The 21,351-nt window shown below is 47.0% G+C and overlaps 1 protein-coding gene across 3 annotated transcripts in view; it reads left to right on the forward strand.

Moving 5' to 3' along the window:
* Trio (trio Rho guanine nucleotide exchange factor) overlaps positions 1–21,351 on the forward strand; it is a 290,348-nt gene that overhangs the window by 242,461 nt on the left and 26,536 nt on the right. For all 3 annotated transcript variants that reach the window (XR_005284582.1, XM_038321453.1, XM_038321454.1), the window contains exons 35-40: positions 7,248–7,540; positions 8,242–8,412; positions 10,744–10,839; positions 12,950–13,098; positions 14,818–14,884; positions 16,514–16,617. Coding sequence is in view for 2 of the 3 variants with exons in the window: in XM_038321453.1 (XP_038177381.1) it covers positions 7,248–7,540; positions 8,242–8,412; positions 10,744–10,839; positions 12,950–13,098; positions 14,818–14,884; positions 16,514–16,617 (880 nt within the window). In the remaining variant the exon portion in view is untranslated. The remainder of the gene's footprint in view (positions 1–7,247; positions 7,541–8,241; positions 8,413–10,743; positions 10,840–12,949; positions 13,099–14,817; positions 14,885–16,513; positions 16,618–21,351) is intronic.

A 21,351-nucleotide genomic window follows, 5' to 3' on the forward strand; every position in this document is an offset into this window, starting at 1 on the left:
CATCTCTCACCAAAGTAAATGGGCCCTGACACACATAAAGAGCACCGAAGACAGCCTGGTCATTCTAGATGCCAAAAACAAGGACTAGAAAATTCCTCCAAGTCAGTGTTTGTCCAGAGTAGAGAAGGATTGCATTTAGAAGTAAGCTCTAACCTCAGGGTGGATCAACAGAAGAAGGGTAAGGGGAAGCCATCTTTTATAGTGTGGCTCTTTTTCACAGCTTATTTTTACAAGTTTGATTGTTATGCAGCATCTACGTGTTCATCGGCGAGCAGTAGACTCAAGGATGCCTGGCTCTCCCGGGCCACTGCCTCTTGAGAGACCTTTGTGAGGAAAGTATCTCCTCTGCTTTCTGCCTCTCCTATGGGGGGGAGGGTACACAAGGAGTCTAGAAAGTGCCGAGGAGGAGCTAGTTGTTCCTTGATGTTCATCTTGTCCTGCTGTCACCAAGGTTGTCCTCTTCAGAGCCCTGATTTGTGAGACTCCCTGTGCCTGGAAGCAGACAGCTATTCACCTGCTGCAGATCCTCATGCTTGGAGAGTCCTTCCCCTCCATCCCTTGACCCTATTTCTGACATCGAGGCTAGCTCAGCCTGTCCTTCATGACTGCATTGCCTCAGCTCTGATGTATTCGTAAATGTCCATTTCGGCAATGAGTGAGATCCTGTCCGTCTGACTAGCCAACTAACAGGTTGTACCATTTGTTCTTCGTGTCTTTTTATCTGAGACTTTAGTGATGACGTTTAAAAGGACCTTTGAAATGAAATGGCTTCCAGACTAGAAATGCTGACATCCAACCTCCCTCTTACTGGCTATCTAAGAGTCGTGTTTCCTGATGTTCATATAATATTCAAGTACGTCAGGAAGAAAACTGAGGACCAGTCCTACTGAGTTCTCCAGGGGTCACCCTGCTGCTTGGGTTGGGTATTAAGGGGACCACACGCTGCACGGACTGGTAACACTTAGACTAGAGCACAAGCCAGTGCAGACGTGCTCCCCAGCTTACATGTTCCCATGCCTGTGTGCATACATGCTCGAGTGCCTATGCATGGCTCTGGCTCTCAACCTGTCTAAAGAAAAAGCCAGAGCAGCTTCTTTAGGGTTGATGCCCATGACTATTGTGCATTTCGGGATTCATGGGTCGTGAAAGCCGGGGAGGGGGCGCTGCTGTTAGCGCTCCCCGGTGAGTGTGTGGGAGGGTACTGCCAAGGAGCTGCATCTGTTGGCCGTTTATGTGCATTTTCTCAGGCTGAGAGACATGTGTTCCTCATTACAACACGATCCGTGGCAATGTCGTGCTGGGGCCTCCAGTGCAATCTGGATTTTTATTTATTTTTTTTAAGTCAAGGAAATTTATCTTTTTTCCCTTGTGTCTTCTGTGCTCACTTCTTATTTAACGCAGACACAAAGTTCACATTTCTTGCACCAAGGAACCTCTCGGCACCACACTCTAAAGTGTGTGTAAAGTGAACTTTGTGCTCTTAGACCACATTTTCATCCATCCCCTTCTCCAGGCTCAGTGCCTTCTGCCTTTGCAGAGATTACTTTCTCTGTTGTCATGGCATCCATGTGACGGTCACAGCCTAGTGGTGTGTGGGAAAGGCATGGAATTCTGGCACACAGTGTCCAGTCATTGCTACCACGCCCATGGATCCTCAGTGCCAGGGTACAAATTAGAGCTCAGTGGGACCAAGGACAGAGGGGACCTGAACCTGTGTCAGAGCAAGGAAACTGGATCGGAAGGAGAAGCCAGGGAAGGAAAGGTTTCTGATACAAGTAGAAGGCAGATTCTAACTTGGAAAATGGCCGTGATAACACGCCTGGTCTTAACCATCAGCACTGTCCTGTGTCTCTTCCTTAGTCCCCCAACTGATTCCCCAGGTGTATTGCCCACCATTATCCCCAGTAATGTGGACCGTCAGGCCATTGTAATCGTCGTGTTAGACAAGACACGGTCCCTGGACGAGCATCTGGAGGAGTAACTTAGTTTGGCTGACTTTTTGTGTCATCTTGAGAGAGTCTCTAGGGCACTGTGGTGACTGTCTCTCTCTCTCTCTCTTTGTAAGTAAGAAAAAGAATGATAGCTTGATTCTAGAAACAGACTCTAAGTCCCATCTAAAGAACATAGAAGTGCTATGGATTGTTCTAGCCAGTTCAGTCCCAGTCGAGCTAGCAGTCTGTCTGTTCTTTGCTTCTCAAATAGTGTGCACTTCTGGCCCAGTGTGCTCAGTGCCAGCTCCCTGGTCTGGCTTTCAGCACAAAAGCGCTTCTGCATCAGCTCTCAATAAGTCTGGTACAGTGTGTTAAAGCCTGCCCAGCTGGCCTCCAGCTCTAGAAGCACAGCCCTCGGGGTTGTCTTTCTTACATAGTAATGATGCCCCCCATTGTCAGCATGCCTATGTGAGCTGGAAATCAGTCCTTTGCTGTAGACTTTTCTCTTGGAGTTACGTTTATCCTGAGACATCATGGCATAGTGTGTCGCATGTTCTTCAACACACCCGCGGTGGACACCACGACAGAGTCATGATCATTAGCCAGGATCTCTAGGTTTAGCTCAGTTAAACTGTCTGCCTAGGAGCGAGACTTGGGTATCTTCCCCTGTGTGCTCCCTCTCTCCCTCTACCCCCTCCCTTCCCTTTCCCTCCACCTCCCTCCTTCTACTCCCCCTCCTCCTCCCTCTCCCTCTCTCTCATTTGGGGATACTGCAAGAGAACTTGAAATGTGAGACAGAGATGTACTGGAAGGTCTCCCAGTGTTGAGTACGTGCATCTTGTGGTGGCCGTGCCTCCTCCTCCGTGAGTCAGCTGTCAGCTATTGTCCCATGTGTGCTTCACTAATGTGCTATGGGGTGAGGGAAGCCTGAACAGCATTTGCCTGTGCAGTCCCACTGCTCTTCCCACTGCAAGCCTTGAAGTAGATCGTCTGACTCCATTTCCCTGTACCCTCCACGCTGTTTGCAGCTTCTTTTTTTCTATGCAGAAACGTGAATATTGCCTAATATCTATTAGGTTGTATTTACAGTAGCCTTCTTTACAACTGCCCCACCTAACAGAAGGAAAATCATTGCCATTTTACACCTCAGGAAGTTTTACACCTAAAGCAGAAGGCAGCCATGGGATTTAAAGATACTTACACCGTGCAGGTGACAGTCAGGCCCCAGCCCCCAGGTCACATATGTCCCCTCCACCCCACTTGTATGCTACTGAGACTGTGAAACAAAAAAATTTGTAAATTTGGGTGAGGCGTTTTCAAGCTCAGAGTGTGCGATATTTAACTCTAAAGTTTGCTAGAGACCCTCAGCATGGTCAAGCGTTGCTCCAGCACACTGACAGTCTCAGCGACTTTCTCCCATTATGAAAGTCAGAAAGCTGGAAAAAGCAAACAAAGAAACCCTTAATCTTCCTTAGTCTGCAGCTAGCAGGATATGACCCCTTTCTTCTTACATTTTTAAGTGCTTTTATTAATCACAGATGTCCAGATCCACAAACTGAGAGTGGGAAGATTGCCCCTCCCCTTGGCTCTGGCTCCATGTGCTTAAATCTTCCCTCTTTGCCTTTTTCTCTATCTCCATTTTCAAAGGAATCCGTGGTAGCCATTGTGTGAACTCAGCCTCATCCAAGACACCACTTACCTGAGGATTCCTCCTCAGTCCGGCCCCGGCAGATAGGGTGACTTTCCTATGTGCACACCTGCATGGGGTTTTAAGCCCGCTAGAATCTCTTTATCCTGAGGTTTATCCTTTTTAATAAGGGACAGATTTCTTCTAAAATAGAAGTAGAATGAGGTCATCGTCTAGTTTGTTTCAGCCATGGTTTTTTAGTATTGCCTAGACACTGCGAGGCTTGCCATTAGCTCACATTGCCCATGAATTCTGGGTATTGTTGGGACATTTGCTGTTTGTATGAATACAGTGTCCTCGTTTCTGTGCCACCAGGAGTCCCAGATGCCACAGCTTACTGCAGTTAATAAAGCCGTTTCATTTCACCCCTGGTATTCAAGTGCCATTGCTGCCCTGTGGGGTGTGGAAACCTGGGTCACCTCTGAGAGAACCTAGCCCGGATGCAGGCTTTCTCTGACACCCGTCTTAGGTCCTCCCTCCGTGTCCAGAGTAAGCAGATTCTTTTCAGTTAAAAGAGGAAGATCAACTCCAAGCCAGGCCTTGCTAAAGGCTTTCCTGCAGTTGCGCTGTGGCGAGGAGCAGAGCTGGGAGCAAAGGCGAGGAACTGGAAATGCAAAGCAGGTGTGTCTGTCAGAGCTGCAGGGCCAGCTTGGTCCCGAACCGTCTCAGCCCTGTTCAGTTTCCCTTGGTCAGTGCTGCTCACACGCACCAAGCCTGGGCTCTGTGCTGAGGAAAAACCAGTGAGTGACACGAGAGGATCTCAAGAGAGAGGTGTCTGCTTGATTTGGTTTCCATATATGTGAAAATTCACAACTGTATGTGCTTCACAGAAGGTAGAGACCACCCATAGCTTTCCCAGAACTGTCCACAGTAGTCAGGTCACTGTCCACGGCGACAGTCCTCCATTATCTGTCAGTGTCCTTGGGATGGGCACACAATAAGGATAGCCTTACCCAGTTTATGGGCTCACCTAGTCATCTTTATTCTACACTTACTAAGCCACAAGATGTACCAAGCAGCCTGTTGGCAGTTAAGCTCCTTCCCATACAGTGTCTCCCTTGACTCCTGAGGACTCTCTCTGGTAGACCTAGCAATCTGCATAGATCGTGTGCAGGCAGGCGATCAAGGTACCTGGAAAGGGGGACAAGAGCCTCACAGTTGCTGCTGTGTTTCTGGGCAGCGGGCACGTAGGGTTCAGGTTTTGTCACCTCCTAGTAGTCCCCTGGCTGCAGTGGCCACCAGGGCCTCCTGAGGAAGACAAGTGTGCTACCAGTCAGTCGGGTCCTTCCGAGGGGACTGCACTGGAGGCTCTGTGCCGGGTGTGCCCACTAGAGAGCTGCATCAAGGCTTGTGATGTCATTCAAAGTGTGTACCAGTGTAGTGGGTCTTCTTACCGTCTGATTTATGCTACACAGAGAAGCCTTGCATCGTAGTGAATGAATAATAATTAGTGAGCACGTGCACAGGTATGCGTGCACGTACTGCATGTCACGTGCACAGGCAAAAGAGCTACTTCTTAGCAGGCATTCATTAGTTTGCCTTTGGGAAGAAAAGTGCAAATCTTGTTTGTTTTTTGAGGCAGGATTACTTTGTGTAGCAGTCCCGATTGTCCTGGTACTCACTTTGAAGAGCAGGCTGGCCTCGAACTCACTAACATTCACCTGCCTCTGCCTCCCAAGTGCTGGGATTAAAGGTGTAGATTTTTAAACATGAATGATGCAGTGCCATATGCCCTACCAGCCTGTGTCTTGAGCAGAGGAAAAAAGAAATGAGGCAGCAATCAGATGAGCATCAGCTGTCTCAAGTAGTGTAAAGCCCTCACGGGAGCTGTTGGCACTACGTGTAGCCACAGGCCGCACGCCAGCTTTGTATCTACAGCATGCAGTGAAAGGTCTCTGTTCCGTAAGGCAAAGAGCCTGTCCAGGTGGGTGTGGAAGAGAGTGCTTTCAAGGATTAATTGTCATACGTGTTTTAAGACTTCAACGGGTCTAAGAAAATAAACACATGGCCAGTGGTCATCTTCATTATTGCATCTCCTGAAAGAAATCATTCAGTTCTGCGTCGTTTTGGCAGAGCCCTAATGTCAGATGCTTGGAAAGTGGCCACTCAGTTCCTGATTGCTGGCTTTCAAGTTCACAGAAACATTTCACCTAACTCTGGATTGGTTTATGAAGACTTCCTCTTGACAGTCCGTCAGCCCTGACTTAACTATGTTTAATTTTGAAATCCAGCGAGAAACTTAGTCTAGACACCCTTTCTGTGGAGCATTTTGGTTAACTGAAAAGGCTTTCTTTTCCCCTTTGGTTTAAAACATTATTGTTTTTTATTGCTAGTATTTACTCAAGCATATGCGGTAGCATTGCTAAGTTGCCAACAAATAAACTGTATTATCTATGAGCAAGTAGCTATCCATCTCCTAGGCTCCCCACTGGCCATGCTCTATGCTTCATCGAGTTGGTCCTGGATGGGAGACATTACAGATGGGTGGGTGCTAGTGTCACAGAATCTGATCTCTTTCGTTGGGTGCGCGGGTCAGATGGATAGAAGGAAAATAGACAGGCAGATATTTATTGGTAGTGTGTCAAACTAAATATATTTCTTTGACTAATTAATGATGTGATATAACTATCATTTTAAATTTTTTTCTCTAAGTTCTTATTTCCTGATTTTATTAATGAAGCAAATGGTTAGAAATAATTTTAAATTATGTCTTCTGGTATCCTATAGTTTAAACCATTATTGACTTTATTTTATGTGTATGGGTGTTTTGCCTGCATGTATGTCTGTGTGCCATGCCATGGCTGTGGTTTGGCTCTGGTACTTGTGAATGCCAGAGGAGGGTGTTAAAGCCCTTAGGACTGGAGTTGGCTATGAGCTGCTGTGTGACTGCTGAGAACCAAACTCGGGTCCTCTAGGAGCAGCTGGTGCTCTCAACCCCTGTGCAATCTCTCCAGCCTCAGTTATGACATTTTAAATCTAAGCATCTGAGTTGTGGTAGCACAAAGTTTTGTGATCCTGGCTCTTGGGAGGTAGAGGGGGAGAATCGGGAATGCAAGGTCATCCTTGGCTTATCTAGCAGGCTTGAGGCTAGCCTGATCTACAGAGACTCTATCTCAAAGACAAATGCGTCAACATGATTGATCTGTGCAGTCGCCAACTGGTCTTTAGGACTGGTGATGTGAGGCACTTTTGGGAAGGATCAGTATGTCTTTTTTTTTTTTTTTTTTTTTTTTTTTTTTTTTTTTTTTTTTTGGTTTTTCGAGACAGGGTTTCTCTGTAGCTTTAGAGCCTGTCCTGGAACTAGCTCTTGTAGACCAGGCTGGTCTCGAACTCACAGAGATCCGCCTGCCTCTGCCTCCCGAGTGCTGGGATTAAAGGCGTGCGCCACCGCCGCCCGGCGGATCAGTATGTCTTGAGAAAGGCCATCTGTAGCAGAGATCCAGCCTGACATTCATCCTCGAAGAGAGCCATGTCCGCCCTCTCCCTCGACGGCAGTCTAGGGTCCCAGCAGCTCACCTCAGTCTGTTAAGCTGGGGACCAAGCACAGTGACTAAGTGGCATAGACTTGACCCCAGTGCCAGGGAACTTTTGTCAGTAAAGGGCCTTCTTTTTCCTTCTTGTCCCATCAGACTCACTCTCTGTCTCCAGTAATGACGCCAGTCCGCCTGCCTCTGTGGCTTCTCTTCAGCCCCACATGATCGGAGCGCAGAGCTCACCAGGTCCCAAGCGTCCAGGCAACACCCTGCGCAAGTGGCTCACAAGCCCTGTGCGGAGGCTCAGCAGTGGCAAGGCCGATGGGCACGCCAAGAAGTTGGCCCACAAGCACAAGAAGAGCAGGGAGGTCCGGAAGAGTGCAGATGCTGGCTCCCAGAAGGACTCCGACGACAGCGCTGCCACCCCACAGGATGAGACCATCGAAGAGGTAGGCTGTGTGACTCACTTCCGGCTGCTGTCGCTGATGTTGCTGAGTCCAGAGGCAGAGCCCTTCTGAGGCTTTGTTTCAAGTTAGGAGTAGACGCTGTCTGGGAAGTCATGGATCTGGTTTATTGGAAGCCCCAATACTGCATGGTGTCATTTAGGTTTCTGTTTTGCAAACTGTTAAGTGCTAAAAGACATTGTTAGAAATGCCAGTTGACAGCTTTATCCACCATACCATCGCTCTCCGTGTCATTCCTGTGTCACCAACGTGGAGAGAGGACGTCAAGGATTGTTTTGCTTCCCCTTTTATCCCAGGAGGCTCTGAGTTATGCTTCAAGAAATCATCTTACATGTCCCCAAGATGACCTCAGTACTGACAGAGCCAGTGGGGATTTTAACTTGGGCTCAAGTTCTGCACCATCTCAAAGAAAGAAAAAGGCAGTGGCAAACAGCTTCATGTTGGTTTTATTTCATTGTGTCATGGGTTTCTTTTTTGTTTTTCCGTCGGAATCCATGGTCTCTCACTAAAGCTAAAACTCAAAACTAAAGCTTTTTTTTATGTAAGTAACACCAGAGGAAATGAATATGTTTGAGTCTGGCCCTGCTATGCTCTTCTGACTAACTCGAGGGCCCAGAGTCTAACATGTAAACAGTGCTTGGTTTTCATGGCCCAGCATGAAGGAACAACTGTTGGTTTGATTGCAGAGAGGACGGAACGAGGGCCTCAGCAGTGGCACGCTGTCCAAATCCTCCTCCTCGGGCATGCAGAGCTGCGGAGAAGAAGAAGGAGAGGAGGGCGCCGATGCTGTGCCACTGCCCCCGCCCATGGCCATCCAGCAGCACAGCCTCCTTCAGCCGGACTCGCAGGATGACAAGGTAAAGGAGAGCACGCGCACCCAGGCCAGAGGCCGAGTCCTTCCCTGGCTTCCACGCCAGGAGGGGCAGGGATGTGGGAGTAGGCACTGGAAGCCTGGTGTCTTCCCAGCAGCCAGCTTGTTCTTATCTCAGAAGTATGAATAATAAGTCCGTTTAGAACAAACACTAAGCCAGCACATGCTGCTCTGAAAGCACATGATCATGTAAATGCGTTCAGTGATTTCACAGATGCTTCAGCGATTGCTGCTGTTAAAGTAATTTTAACATACTGCTTAGAGTCCCCGAGAGAGGAGGATCCTGCCACAGTAGGCATCACGTTTCCTCCATAGTAGTTCTCGCACGTGGCTCTCCAGTTAAAATAAGGTTGTGTTGTTCCCCAGTTACTTCCCCACATGGGACCAGAACCCCAGCAAGTGCTGGGGTTGTTACAGAGTATTAGGAGCCTCGTCAGTCTCCGTTTCCCTTCAGTTGTTACATCATTTTAGATGATTTTAGCCACTCCAGTAGTAAAAATCTCAAAAATATAGTATCAAAAAGGGAAACCTAATAAATGAAGCTTGCACACTCTCTCTGCATCCTGGCTCCACCGTGACCCTCTCCATTTGTTAGGCACTAAAAATAGAGCTAGGAAGTCACTGCTGGGTTTTTATTGTTCTTTTGTTTTGTTTTGTTTGACAATACTTAAGTCTTCCAAATGAAATAGATGTGTTTTTTCTTCACATTTTTCCCTGTTCCTTTCCTGACTCTATTGATGTGTCAGTCAGTTGCTGGATTTGTCAGCCTTAGTTTGACAACCAAAGATGGACGACAGACAGTGATTGGCGGCAGCTTTAACTCGCAGCACATGCAACCCACGACCCACGCAGCTGAGCCCCGCCAGGGTGCTCTGCTTCTCAGGACACTGGTTGTGAGCTGGAGAGCCAACTCCAGTTTGTCCCCTGTGCAGGCCATTCTGAGAGAGACAGCGAAGGCTCTCAAGCCCTTTATGTAGCGACTGGCCAGGGAATAAGCGACGTGGGTGTTGGGACAACTTGTGAGCTGTTTTGTAACAGTCTAAATGAATAGGTTTTCCCAAGCAAAACAAATAAAATTTTTTAAATCTGGTGGTTATCCAAGCAATGGGGAGCAGGCTTTGCTGGCTTATTTTCCTCCTTTAAAAGATTGAATTGCTAGAGTCTTGTTTACTGGAGTTGTCTATTGCTTACCATGCAGCCTGCTTGGGTATTATCAGTAGCAAAATCTTCTTTTGCAGAAATCTAGTAATGCTCCCAGACAGTATATTATCTTGAACTAATTTTCCGTTTTGTTCTGTTTTCTCTTTTTGTAAACTTTCATTGCAGCATTACGTTGATTTGTGTTCTGTGTCTGTTTTGGCTCAGTTTCCTTACCTTTCCATTTGATTTTTTTTCTTTGTTTTGTTCATCTCATATTCCAAATTTCATTCTAGCAAACCAGTGTTTGTTTTGTAAAGTACATACTTTGGTCCGCATATGTAAAAGCCCGTTGTAAAACTTTGTATCTGTCCGCTGTGAGAAATGCATCTCTGGGACAGCCAGCCACGTGTCGCATGCATCTCCACTGGCCTTAATATGAAGCAAGGTTCATATTACCTATGCCCCTCAGACCCCAGCTACTCTCCAGCAGAAGTAATCTGCAAACAGTGTTTGCTAATTACTGAATCTCAGCTCAATAGCCTGTCCCTCAGAGTCCCTTACTGTCACCCCGTGCCGCCCTCGATGTAGCCATAAGTGGCATCTGGTAGCTTGTGAGGCTTCCGCTCTTCTGTCCTCTGCAGTAATCATTGGGGAAATGGATGGCACAGGAAATGGTGAGCTTGTCCCCCTCCCCCATCTGGTCACTGCACCCTTTCATGGTCCCATAAACACAGTCAAACCATTGTTAGCCTCCCCATTCTGTTTCTTGATTATTTGGGGAGTCAACTATTAAACCTTAAGCCTCCCTCCCTTCCGCTGACCGGGTTCTATTTCTCTCTTCATAGCCTAGAGCCTGAGGCAGCACTCGCAGAGTTACAGTTAGGATGCCCCCGTGCCCAGACCATTCTGAAAAACATTACAATGTTACATGACTGTGGATTAAAAACAGACATTGTCTGCTTCCCACATGTATCCTAGACAGGTTTTATTTAATGTTTCATGTCAGAATATTGTAAATATAAAAGGATGACTCTAAATAAATGCAAACAAAGACAAACTTGTGGTCTTTTTGTCTGGACTTACTTAAAAAAAACTGGAGTTTGCAAGGGAATTTACTCTGTCCTGTTACTAACGAGAGACCTCTCCTCCCTGTTCTTTGTTTTGACTTCTCCCATAGGCCTCTTCGCGGTTACTAGTCCGCCCCACCAGCTCTGAGACTCCCAGTGCAGCTGAGCTTGTCAGTGCGATTGAGGAACTCGTGAAGAGCAAAATGGTGAGTAAGACTTCCCCATCGAGTGTTAGGCTTGCAAGTCCCTGCTGCCTGTGCATGGAGGTTCGCCTCTGCTGGGGACTGCTCGAGTGTAACTGCAGCTACACACTTCGCTCACTGTGACCAGGACTGGATCTAGGGGTCTGCTCTATGTCCAAAGGTTCATCAGAGGCTGTGAAGGACTCCCGGAACTCAGAAAAGCTGTGACTCCTAACAGTTGCAGTTTGTTGCATGAGAGGACCAAGTTCAAATCGGCCAAGAAAAAGGTCACAGGGCAGGGTCCAGGTCCCAGCACTCGCGTATCTTCATATGAACAAATCACACTTATGGAGCGCAGCACAGAGAGCATTGATTGACAGCTACAGTGGTTTTTCTGAGCCTCTGTATCCAGACTTCCAGGGGATGCTCAATTATGTTTACTGGTCAGCTAACTGCTTGGCTGGCCTTAGCATCTACTGAGATGCTCTGCTCTGTGAAGTACTTCGCCCCCCCCACACACACACAAAACACACGTGCGAGTGTGTGCTCACACACAGTTGCATTTAAAGAAGGACTTGTCAAAGACCTTCCTGTAAACCATGAGCAGTAAAAGAGGATCTCACAAGTGATGCATCAAGCATCCCTGAGGTCTCATCCCTGCAGCGTTGTGCAGGGAGCTGCCTTGTCTCTCTCTCTCTCTCTCTCTCTCTCTCTCTCTCTCTCTCTCTCTCTCTCTCTCTCTCTCTCTCTCTCTCTCTCCCACACACACACACACAATTTGTGTAAGGGACCAGTGGGCACCATAGGCAGGGTGACCATCCCAGCTGTCACAAAAGCATATGACTCTGTCTCCATCAATGCACCCTCTCCTTGGTGCCATCTCAGGAAGATTACACCTGAGGACAGGCTGCCAGAAGTGGCCCGGGACTCAGTTGTCTGAGCTTGGGCAGCTGGTGCAGTTATAAGGGCCTTGTCCCTGTGGGCACAGATGAAGTCTGTGATGACTCCTTTGCCTATCTTCCTCTTCTCTCTTTTTTCTCATTGTTCAAATGAACAGAGTTCCGTCTAATGAGCCCCAGCGGTCTAGAGAGTAGGGGGCAGAATGTCCACCCACAGTCTTGGCTCCCTGTCATCACCCCCTGATCCATGCACATGACGCAAGCCCTGAGACTGGAAGAACATGTACTTCCAATAAAGGTCAACTGCTATTTATTTATCAGAGTGCAATTTTTGGAGCAGGCTCCATTTGTTAGCTAACGTGGTGTCCTGATTTTTCATAAAGAGGAGCCCTAGCTGGCGTGGTTTACAGCTCGGTGGGCTTCCTTGAACAAGGTTGCGCATGCAGGCGCCTGTGTCACCCAAGCTCGATGGTGCAGGACAAGTTAGCAATGTCGCTTTGCGAAGGCGAGCTAAGGCGGTGATGCTAAGTGTTCCTGCACTTTGGTTGTTTGTCAAACCCATCTTTTTTCCAGCCAAACCATTCTGTGGATCTAGCTGGAAGCTTGGGAGGAACTTTAAATTGCTGTAATCCCTAGACACTCAGTGAATCAGGTGTAGAAAGAGAATTGGCAAACACCAATTAGAATGTCACTAACGGGTGACCAATGTCACATTAATCAACAGTATTCAGCTCAAAGATCTTTTGAATACCTTCAAACTCTGCATGAGGTTCTATAGTGCTAAAAGCACATGACCAGTTTCCTGCAGCAACTGAGAGGAATGTTACAACACCCCACACACACTCATTGATATTTTTAATTCCAATTTTTGTGTTTACCCAGACCCTCAATATTAGTTGTTGTTGTTTGTTTTGCTGTTCTAAAGATTTATGTTTTTATTTTACATGTATGAGCGGTCTTTTGCCTTCATGTATGTATGTGCACCACACGCATATAATACTTGCAGAAGCTGAAAGAGTTGTCTAGAACTGTCGTGTGGGTTCTGGGCCTATAGACTGGGTCCCCTGCAGGAGCAGAAAACACTCTCAACTACTGCACATCTCCCCAGCCCCTCCAGTGTTTCTTAGTAATGCAGTTTTATCTGTTGTGAGAGATTTTGTAATTTCCCAGTCACATCCTTTGTATCTTATGACTTAAATTTTCTTACCCCAACATCAACACTAAATTTCTTCTAGGCGCTAGAGGATCGTCCCAGCTCGCTGCTTGTTGACCAGGGAGACAGTAGCAGCCCCTCCTTCAATCCCTCGGACAATTCCCTCCTCTCGTCCTCTTCACCCATCGATGAAATGGAAGAAAGAAAGTCCAGCTCTCTAAAGAGAAGGCAGTAAGCAGCGTGGCATCCTCCCCACCCCCACTCCCCCCATCCCCAGCTGCAGCACCCCAAAGCCAAGAGTGGAGTTCACCTCTGAGTTAGACAAAGGAAATCCAAGGCCTCCTGCCAAGACAGTGTGCATGTGCAAGTGTGTGTGTGTGTGTATGTGTATTTGTATACATGCATGTATACATTTGTGGGTGGGGGGGTGTGTATGTGTAAGGATTTGGTAATCCATAGCTATAGTTTCTATTGTTCTCAATATCTGTTGCACTTTATTAATAACTCCCCACCTAAAATTCATGACCTCTTATCCTTAATTATTATTGTTACATATACACGCACATAAATATATAAATACAGCCTGCTGAGTTCAGCGAGTGTTTCTTATGTGTATATGACTTTGGAGTTGACCACTTGGTATTGGTTAACCAACTGAAGGGGCTGCATTCCCCAAAAGAGCTAATCTTCCCTTTCTCGGCTCTCCTTAGTTCCCTGTGGTTCTTTGACTAGGACTAGGGCCCTGTGCTTCTCCCCTCTTCCATCCTAGCAGGGTCATTGGTGTCCCTGTCTACGGGTGTCCTTGTCCAGGGCTTGTGTAGGCAGCCATGCTGTTGAGGCATCAAGAGTGGAGCTTCCCTGACGTTTCTAGGAGACACAATTTGGCAGCAGACTTCCTCGTCCTCTGGCCCATAGAACCTTTCCACCCCTCTGTTGTGTTCCCTGAGCACTAGAAATGGGGGTTGGATCGCAGATCTATCTGCTGCAGCTGGGCACCGTCAATGGCTGTCAATTGTTCTCTGCCTTCTGATCAGCACCGGCTTTCTAGAATGGTCTGCAAAGAGAAGCTTTTTCAACGGGACATGAGTTAGACTTATCTGAGGGCATAAAACAAAGTATTTAGGATGCAGTTAGGAGTTATATTGGTTTAGCCGAGGGATAGTAAGACCGTGGGACCCTTAACCTCACAAACCCCAGATCATTGGCTAGGTTTCCAGTGCCAGGCATGGGATCTCTCCTGCTGTGTGGTCCTTAAGTCCAGTTACACAGCTGCTGGTTACCTTGTGTCGTTCTTGCCATGTTGTACGTCACTGTTGTTGTCCATGAGCGTAGGGAGGGTTATCGGTTGTGTCTCTCCCTTGGCAGCTTCCATAGCGCTGATTGGTACTGTGAAATCTAGCTCTCAGGTAGAGGCTTTCAGGTCAGGCAGCCCAAAACCTCCAAGTCTTGTGTCCCCAGTGAATGGTGGCTTCAGCAATAGAGACTTATCTTTAATGTCTGGGAGGCAACCAACCCCCAGGGAGTGTTCTCTCTCGTCAAAGTCCCCTTGGTTGTTATAGACAGATACAGTTCCATGTAATGTACATACTTTAGATATCTGAAGTAGAATTTTTTTTTCTGTATGTCCACTGAAGCCTAAAATGACTTAACTAAAAAAACAACTGCACTCCCTAATGTTGTCATACCTTCATAACAAACTCGGGCCTATGCTTCTCGCCATTTTCATTTTATGCCATCATCATACCTGTATAGTGTATGTGCACACATTATACCTGTGTGCGCCCGCGTGTCATGGACTATAGAGTGCCCACGGTCGTTCACTCAACCTGCCAGACAGACCCACTTGTATAAATTTAATGTTTTGTTGTGAGGTCCTGCAAAAACCCATCCTCACAAAAGCAAATTTGTCTGTCACAATTTATTCAGAAAACACTGTTTCTCTTCTTCTAGCTATGTTTTGCAAGAATTAGTGGAAACGGAGAGAGACTATGTGCGGGACCTTGGCTGTGTGGTTGAGGTATGTATCTTCGGAAACTTCAGAGCCTGAATCATCAGAGAGGTGCCTTTTCAGATGGCAGGATGCTGATACTGTCTCAGAAGCCTTAAATGTAGCTGTCTTAGCAAACTGTGTCCAACTGTAAGGAATTTTTTACATAGTACATTCTGATATATATTTTATATGTAATTAGGTTTTTAGGTTTTTATGGCCAGTAGTTTTGTGACTTTTATCTTGAAATTTTGCCTTTAATTACTTTGTAAGATTAGATGTCACCATAGAAACAACAGTAATATTGGTTGAATAGTCAGTGTGATTGAGCTATGGATCCAGCCCATTCTGAATCCACATATTACTGCTCTGGCTCGTGTCTCTACAGGGGCATTTACTTACAGCTGTACACAGAAAAGCTGTACCACCATTTTTGGTCACTAGCATCTTCTGAGTACTCTGTGGGTACAGCAAAGCCACTGTCTTCGGTACTAGTCAGTTACAGGCAGGAGCATGCAGTAAGCTCAGTTCATCCAAAGGCCTGTTTTGGTTGGTTGGTTGGCTAGCTAGTTGGTTTTCATATTATGTTCTGAAACCTAAGCTAACTTGGAACTCAAAGTGTCACCCAGGCTGTCCTCACACTTGTGGCAGTCCTCCTGCCTCAACCTGTTGAGTGCTGTAATAGATATGACCAACCACACATGAGTCTGTTTTTTAGACCTAGCCTCAACGTTTAGCTAAGGCTGGTCTTGAACTCATAACCTTCATGCCTACACTTCCCACGAGCTGGTTTTACCACCCTGACTCTAAAGCAGAAGGGTTTTTACAGTAGAAAACATTTTTTTTTTTTTTTTTTTTTTTTTTTTTTTTAGTTTTGCTGCTGTGTGTAGAGCCATACCTTTTGGGTCCCATCTCATTAAAAGTGTCAGCTGTTGTGCTGCAGTATCAGCTCAGTAGTAGAGCCTTTGCTTAGTGTGCACACAGCCTGGCGTCCGTGCTCAGCACTGCCGAAGAGTCCCTGCAGTTCCCTGGCATAAATGTTTAAGATGCTTGGTTTTTCTGCAGTCATTGATAGCAATAAGGTTTCCAGTATAAACTCTGTCTCATTGGGATTGAATAGAAGTTTTATTTTGTGTTTCAAAACAGGGTCTTTCTGTGTACCCTAGAATGGCTCACACTCTATCTTCCTGCCTCAGCTACACAAGATACACACCATATCCAGCTGAACAGAGTATAAAACACACGTTAGCTGGATAGTCAATTCATCTGTGTTAACACGCAACTTACAGAAAGATATTACTAAATCCCTTTTATTGTGCTGTCTACCGATCTCAGAGTTCAGTCCCTTTGTTTATGATGTAAATCCTAAAACCAGAGGGACTTGGGACTGACCAGCTCCCTATGTTTAGTCGCTGGTGGGATTGCTTGTTTTAAGAAACCATTTACATCTTCAGCTATTTGAGTTCCTTCATTTATAAATGTTACATTGTTACAGCAGCGACTATAATAATACATTTGAAGCAGTCGGTAAGGACACTTTTCATGCAGGGTTTTGGTTTGTTCATAGGACGGTGCGTGTCTGTGTCAGGTGCCGTTACTGTTAATCATGTCTGATGCAGACATTGCGCTATGCATTCATTCACACTCATTGCTTTGTAGGGCTACATGGCCCTTATGAAAGAAGACGGTGTTCCTGATGACATGAAGGGAAAAGACAAGATTGTGTTTGGCAACATCCATCAGATTTACGACTGGCACAGAGAGTACGTAAAACACCTGCCATGCATGATGCTGCTCGGGCCTGGCCAGGGCTAACGGAAAGTTTTAGATGCCCTTGTTCTGTAACCTGTCATGGAGGGAGTTTGAGTTGAGGACAAAGAGCTGCACTATTGTAGCATTTTGTGGCAGGGGACAGAGTCACAGGTTTTTATGCTAGGCTGTGCCGCGATGCCAAGTCCCTGAGCAGCGGTAGTCTGCTGTGGTCATGACTTACCACTGTGAGCCATTCTTTTCCTTTCCGAACTAATGAGCTCTTTATCATTGTAACCAAAATACCCAGCACAGAGAACTTTGGGGAGGAGAGATTGACTTTGGTTCATATTTTCAGAGGGTTTCTTCAGATGGCTCGGCACCATGAGCTCTGGGCGTGGTATGGCGCTAGGAAAGTATGGCTGAGAAAGCCCTCACTATATCCTAGACAGGCTGCAGAGTGAGATGGCAAGGGGCTAGGATAATATACCCCAAAGACCAGTCCCCGTGACTTAATTCCTGCAGAAGGTCCCTGTCTCAAGTTTCCACAGCATCCCCAAATAGTACCACCTGTTGTGTGATTATTTTTAACTCTTAGTGTTTTTGAGGGACCTGCCATCTAGCTCCCAAGAAAATTACCCACACAGAGAGGCTTGCTTACTTATTACTTACGAATGCTCAGCCTTAGCTTGCCTTGTTTCTTCCCAGATTTTCTTAAATTATCCCGAACACTTTTGCCTCTGGGCTTTTACCTTCCTCTATTTCTCTATACCTTTCTTTACTTCTTTCCTTGTGGTTTGCTGTTTAGCTGGGTGGCTGCCCCTGGTGTCTTCCTCTCCTTATTCTCTGGCTGTTTTCTCAGATTTCTCCTTCTGTTTATCCTCTCTGCCTGCCAACCCCGCCTGTCCTTGCTCCTGCCTCGCTATTGGCCGTTCAGCTCTTTATTAGGACCATCGGGTGTGTTAGACAGGCACAGTAACACAGCTTCATGGAGTTAAACAAATGCAGCGTAAACAAAAGTCACACACCTTAAAATGATATTCCCAACAACCACCAGCTGAAGATCCAGCACTGAAAAGACAAGCCTGTGGAGGGCACTCCATATTCAGAGAGGCCACTGGACCTTAAAGATTCATGCTCATCTCATTCCGTCCAACCTGACAAGTTCTCACAGTCTCTTCTGGACTCAGAGAGAAGTTACCTGTTCATCAGAAAGATAATCAGGAAGTTTCATACTTGTAGCACATGGGAGCACAGGTTTAACATCCCATTCCAGGAAGAGGAACAAGGAAATATCAAGGAAGAATTAGAACAAAGCAAACTGGAAACGCTTAAGTCCTGTAGCCCCGTCTCAAGCACCATCAGCACGCTGTGGTCTGGTCCTCTCATTTTCAGCCCACGAAGCTGGGCCAACTTCTTGCTCCTGTAGCTTTTCTTGGTAGAGGGTCCAGATTTCCGACTTCTCAAAAATCCCAAGCTCCTCCTTGCAACTTGGCTTGATTCTCACAGCTTCCTGCATTTCCCTGCAGGCTCCGTGTTGGGACTCTGACCCTAACACACATTTCTGGCCTCCCATTTGGGAGTCTCAGTAAAAACCTCTGAGCAGTAATTTTTGCATTCTTCTTGTCAGGATCTGCTGCCCACTTGAGCAGTGTCTTGCCCCGCTCGGAACATGACTGCAGTCGTGGAGGTGTTCTTGGTTAGCTAACCCAAGGAAACACTTCTAGGGGGCCGTGGGAGCCAAGCGCCCCAAGCAGCGCTTTAAGTCTTTGAGATGAGTTAGGCCTTTCATCCTCCTTGTGCCTGCCACAGCTGGAGTCTGGCTGATGCTGATCTGAGATGCTGTCAGAGCCCTTCTCCTATCGGCCCAGTGCAGAAAGACTTCCTAGTGGCTTTCTCTTTAACAATTATGTCTGTACCTTAAATATGCTGTCCTTTTTAGCTAAACAGCGTGTGTTTAAACCTTTCTCTTCTTCTTGGTCCCCACTCTCATAGAAAACCTGGCTAAAAGCAGCCTGTGTTAACTGTGCCTGAATGCTAGGTGATCTCGAGATTTATTTGTTCATTACTTTTGCAGTCAGCCTTGGGCTGGTGATGTAACTACTGGCAGAGTGCAATTCGCTGAGTTCAGTCCCCAGCCCCACAGAAACAAATACCCCCTGGTCAGGGTGTCTTAGCCTGGGCATGTTGTGTGCACAGCCATCACTGTCCTCAGAGTGTAGTGTCCATGCCCTCTAACCCAGTTCTCCAGAGTCCTTACACCGTCTGAAACCTTAGGAGTGCATTCTTTCTTGTCCACATTTCTGTCCACATCTGCTCCTCTGCTCCCCCACCAGAGGTACACATGAAGCTCTGCGTGTAGCATTCTGGGGCTTCTAGGGCTCACGATCTCCAGACATTCCAAGTTCTGCCTACAAACCAGTTTCAAACAGCTGAGAGATATGTGGTGAGGCCCATTCACAGCAGCAGCTCTGGTCCTTGAGTACGAGTCTCTGAGACAGGGAGCTTTACCTCTGTGGCCAAAATGCCTTACATGCACACGGTAGAAGGTGAGTGCCTTACATGCACACAGTAGAAGGTGAGTGCCTTACGTGCACACGGTAGAAGGTGAGTGCCTTACACGCACAGGGCTGGAAGGTGAGTGCTTTACATGCACACAGGGCTGGAAGGTGAACTCCTTACATACACAGGGCTGGAAGGTGAACTCCTTACACACATTAGGATGAAGACTTGTTTTGACTCCCAGTTTCAGAGGGTTTGCTCTGGCAGCACTGTGGAAGACAGTTCAATGCTGCCTGTCATGTAACCTACATTTCTGCTTCTGGGAACTTCCTTTCGGGTGTAGCAGAGATAATGATTTAGATCGCAGTAAGCAGTTTCAGGATGTGCTGATGGGATAGCAAATCAAAGGGATTCTTGCTGCACATAGGTCACAAGGAGATTAAGGTGTATATTTTTATTGGGACTATGGCTTGTTTCACCTGAATGATTTTTCTGACACACACAGGTTTATCTAAGAGAAAGAAGTGCTTCCCGGCCCTCGGGCTGAGATGAAGTGCAGGTGGAGAGGTCTGCTTCAGATGAAGTTAGACTTGCCTTTACGTGGGTCCATAGCTGTTTCTCACACACAAACACTAGATTTATTGGATTAATTTTCCTCTTCTTTCGTTTATCCATGCATTGAGGATTTCATACATGTGTATGTATCCTGATCAGATCCATCCCTTCTCCCCATACCTTGACAGCCCCCCATGCAACTCCTCCCGACTTCCTATCCTCTCACTTCCCTCTTTATAGCTCACCAAGCCCACTAATGCTGCCCATATGTGCATGGGTGGATGACCATCCATTAGAGCATGGAAAACCTAGGAGAGGCCACACCCCCAAGAAAACTAGCTCTCCCTTCCCCCAGCAACCACGCTTAGCTCTCAGCTCGCCTTGTTTGAGATGTGTCTCAGGAAAGAGAATGTTGTCTCTATGTAAGCAATACTGCTGTGGTTTTGCTAGTCATGTTAAAATTCTTGCATCTGAGCCAGCAAGAAATACAAACCAGACCCCAGGAAATGAAAAGCTCTTTTTCACTCCATCTATGCCCTTGGTTTCCCTATCTTTCTGCCCTGCTTCCAGTCCATAGTCTCCTGTCCCCATACACTCGGAAAAGACACTATGTCTGCAGGAGTATGTACTTTAGGAGATCCTTCACCTCGTTTTGACAGGAAATAGAGAGCAACAGGAGCTGCAGAGGGCCTTCCAGCGATGTCTAGCTGCTAAGGTTTCTGTGCCCCGCCCCCAACAGCACAGCCCAGCTGGGCATCAAGCATTCAAAGCAGAGCCTGTCAGCCTCTCTGGGGCTCTCATTCTCCATACACAGCAGGATCTTCAGACCCAGCGAAGGCAGCTTCTGCTTACAGGGAGACTCTGTTTCCAGTTCAAGCTGCAGCTGCCTCTGAGTCCGCATTACTGTCAGAATTTAGAATTCACTTGCCCAACTTAGAGAAGTAGACAGGATGTCCCAGGAAAACAAAGTTTGCTCACACCTATTCGAGTCAGGAGAGGGCTATGGCAGCCAGTGTAAAGGAGGTTGCCTTGGCCTGATGACTTGCCACCATACATCTGCCCCTGTGTTTACAGTTTGAAAACCCTTAATTGTCCAGGGCTGTTTTAACACTGGCCACTGATACTGTAGTGGTTCCAGCTACAGTCTCCCATCTCCACGGCCTGGACAGGCCTCCTCCTGCCTTCCGGTACCAACTCAGCGCCTCCCCTCTGGAGCGTGCTCTTGCCATCTGCAAAGGCCAGGCCTCGTTAAAGCTGAGGCTGGAGCTGGGAGTAAAGTATATGTTGTCCAAGTGTGGATCCCCAGCACCATGTAAATGCACAAAAACCAGGACACAGGGTGGAAACAGGATCCCAGGGGTAAACTGGCCAGCAAGACTAGCCAAAGCTCTGTGAGCTCTGGATTCAAATAAGAGACCTTGCCTCAGTAGTCAAGGCAGGGTGGGATCAAAAGAGATTCCTGGCATCAACTCTGGGGTTCCACACACGTGTGCACAAACACATGCTTGTACCCCACATATACTCAGCCATAAACATGAATATGCACACACCTGCACACACACAAACAAAATGATTTAAAAAACAAAGCACACAGCTGAAGCTACAGACCCACATACTTAGTCATTAGGCCTCACTGCTCTGATTGTACCCTGTCTCTCCAGCCAGCAGATATGTCTGTGCACTTTAAGCTA

The sequence above is a fragment of the Arvicola amphibius genome, chromosome 3, assembly GCF_903992535.2.
Source record: "Arvicola amphibius chromosome 3, mArvAmp1.2, whole genome shotgun sequence".
Lineage (NCBI taxonomy): Eukaryota > Metazoa > Chordata > Mammalia > Rodentia > Cricetidae > Arvicola > Arvicola amphibius.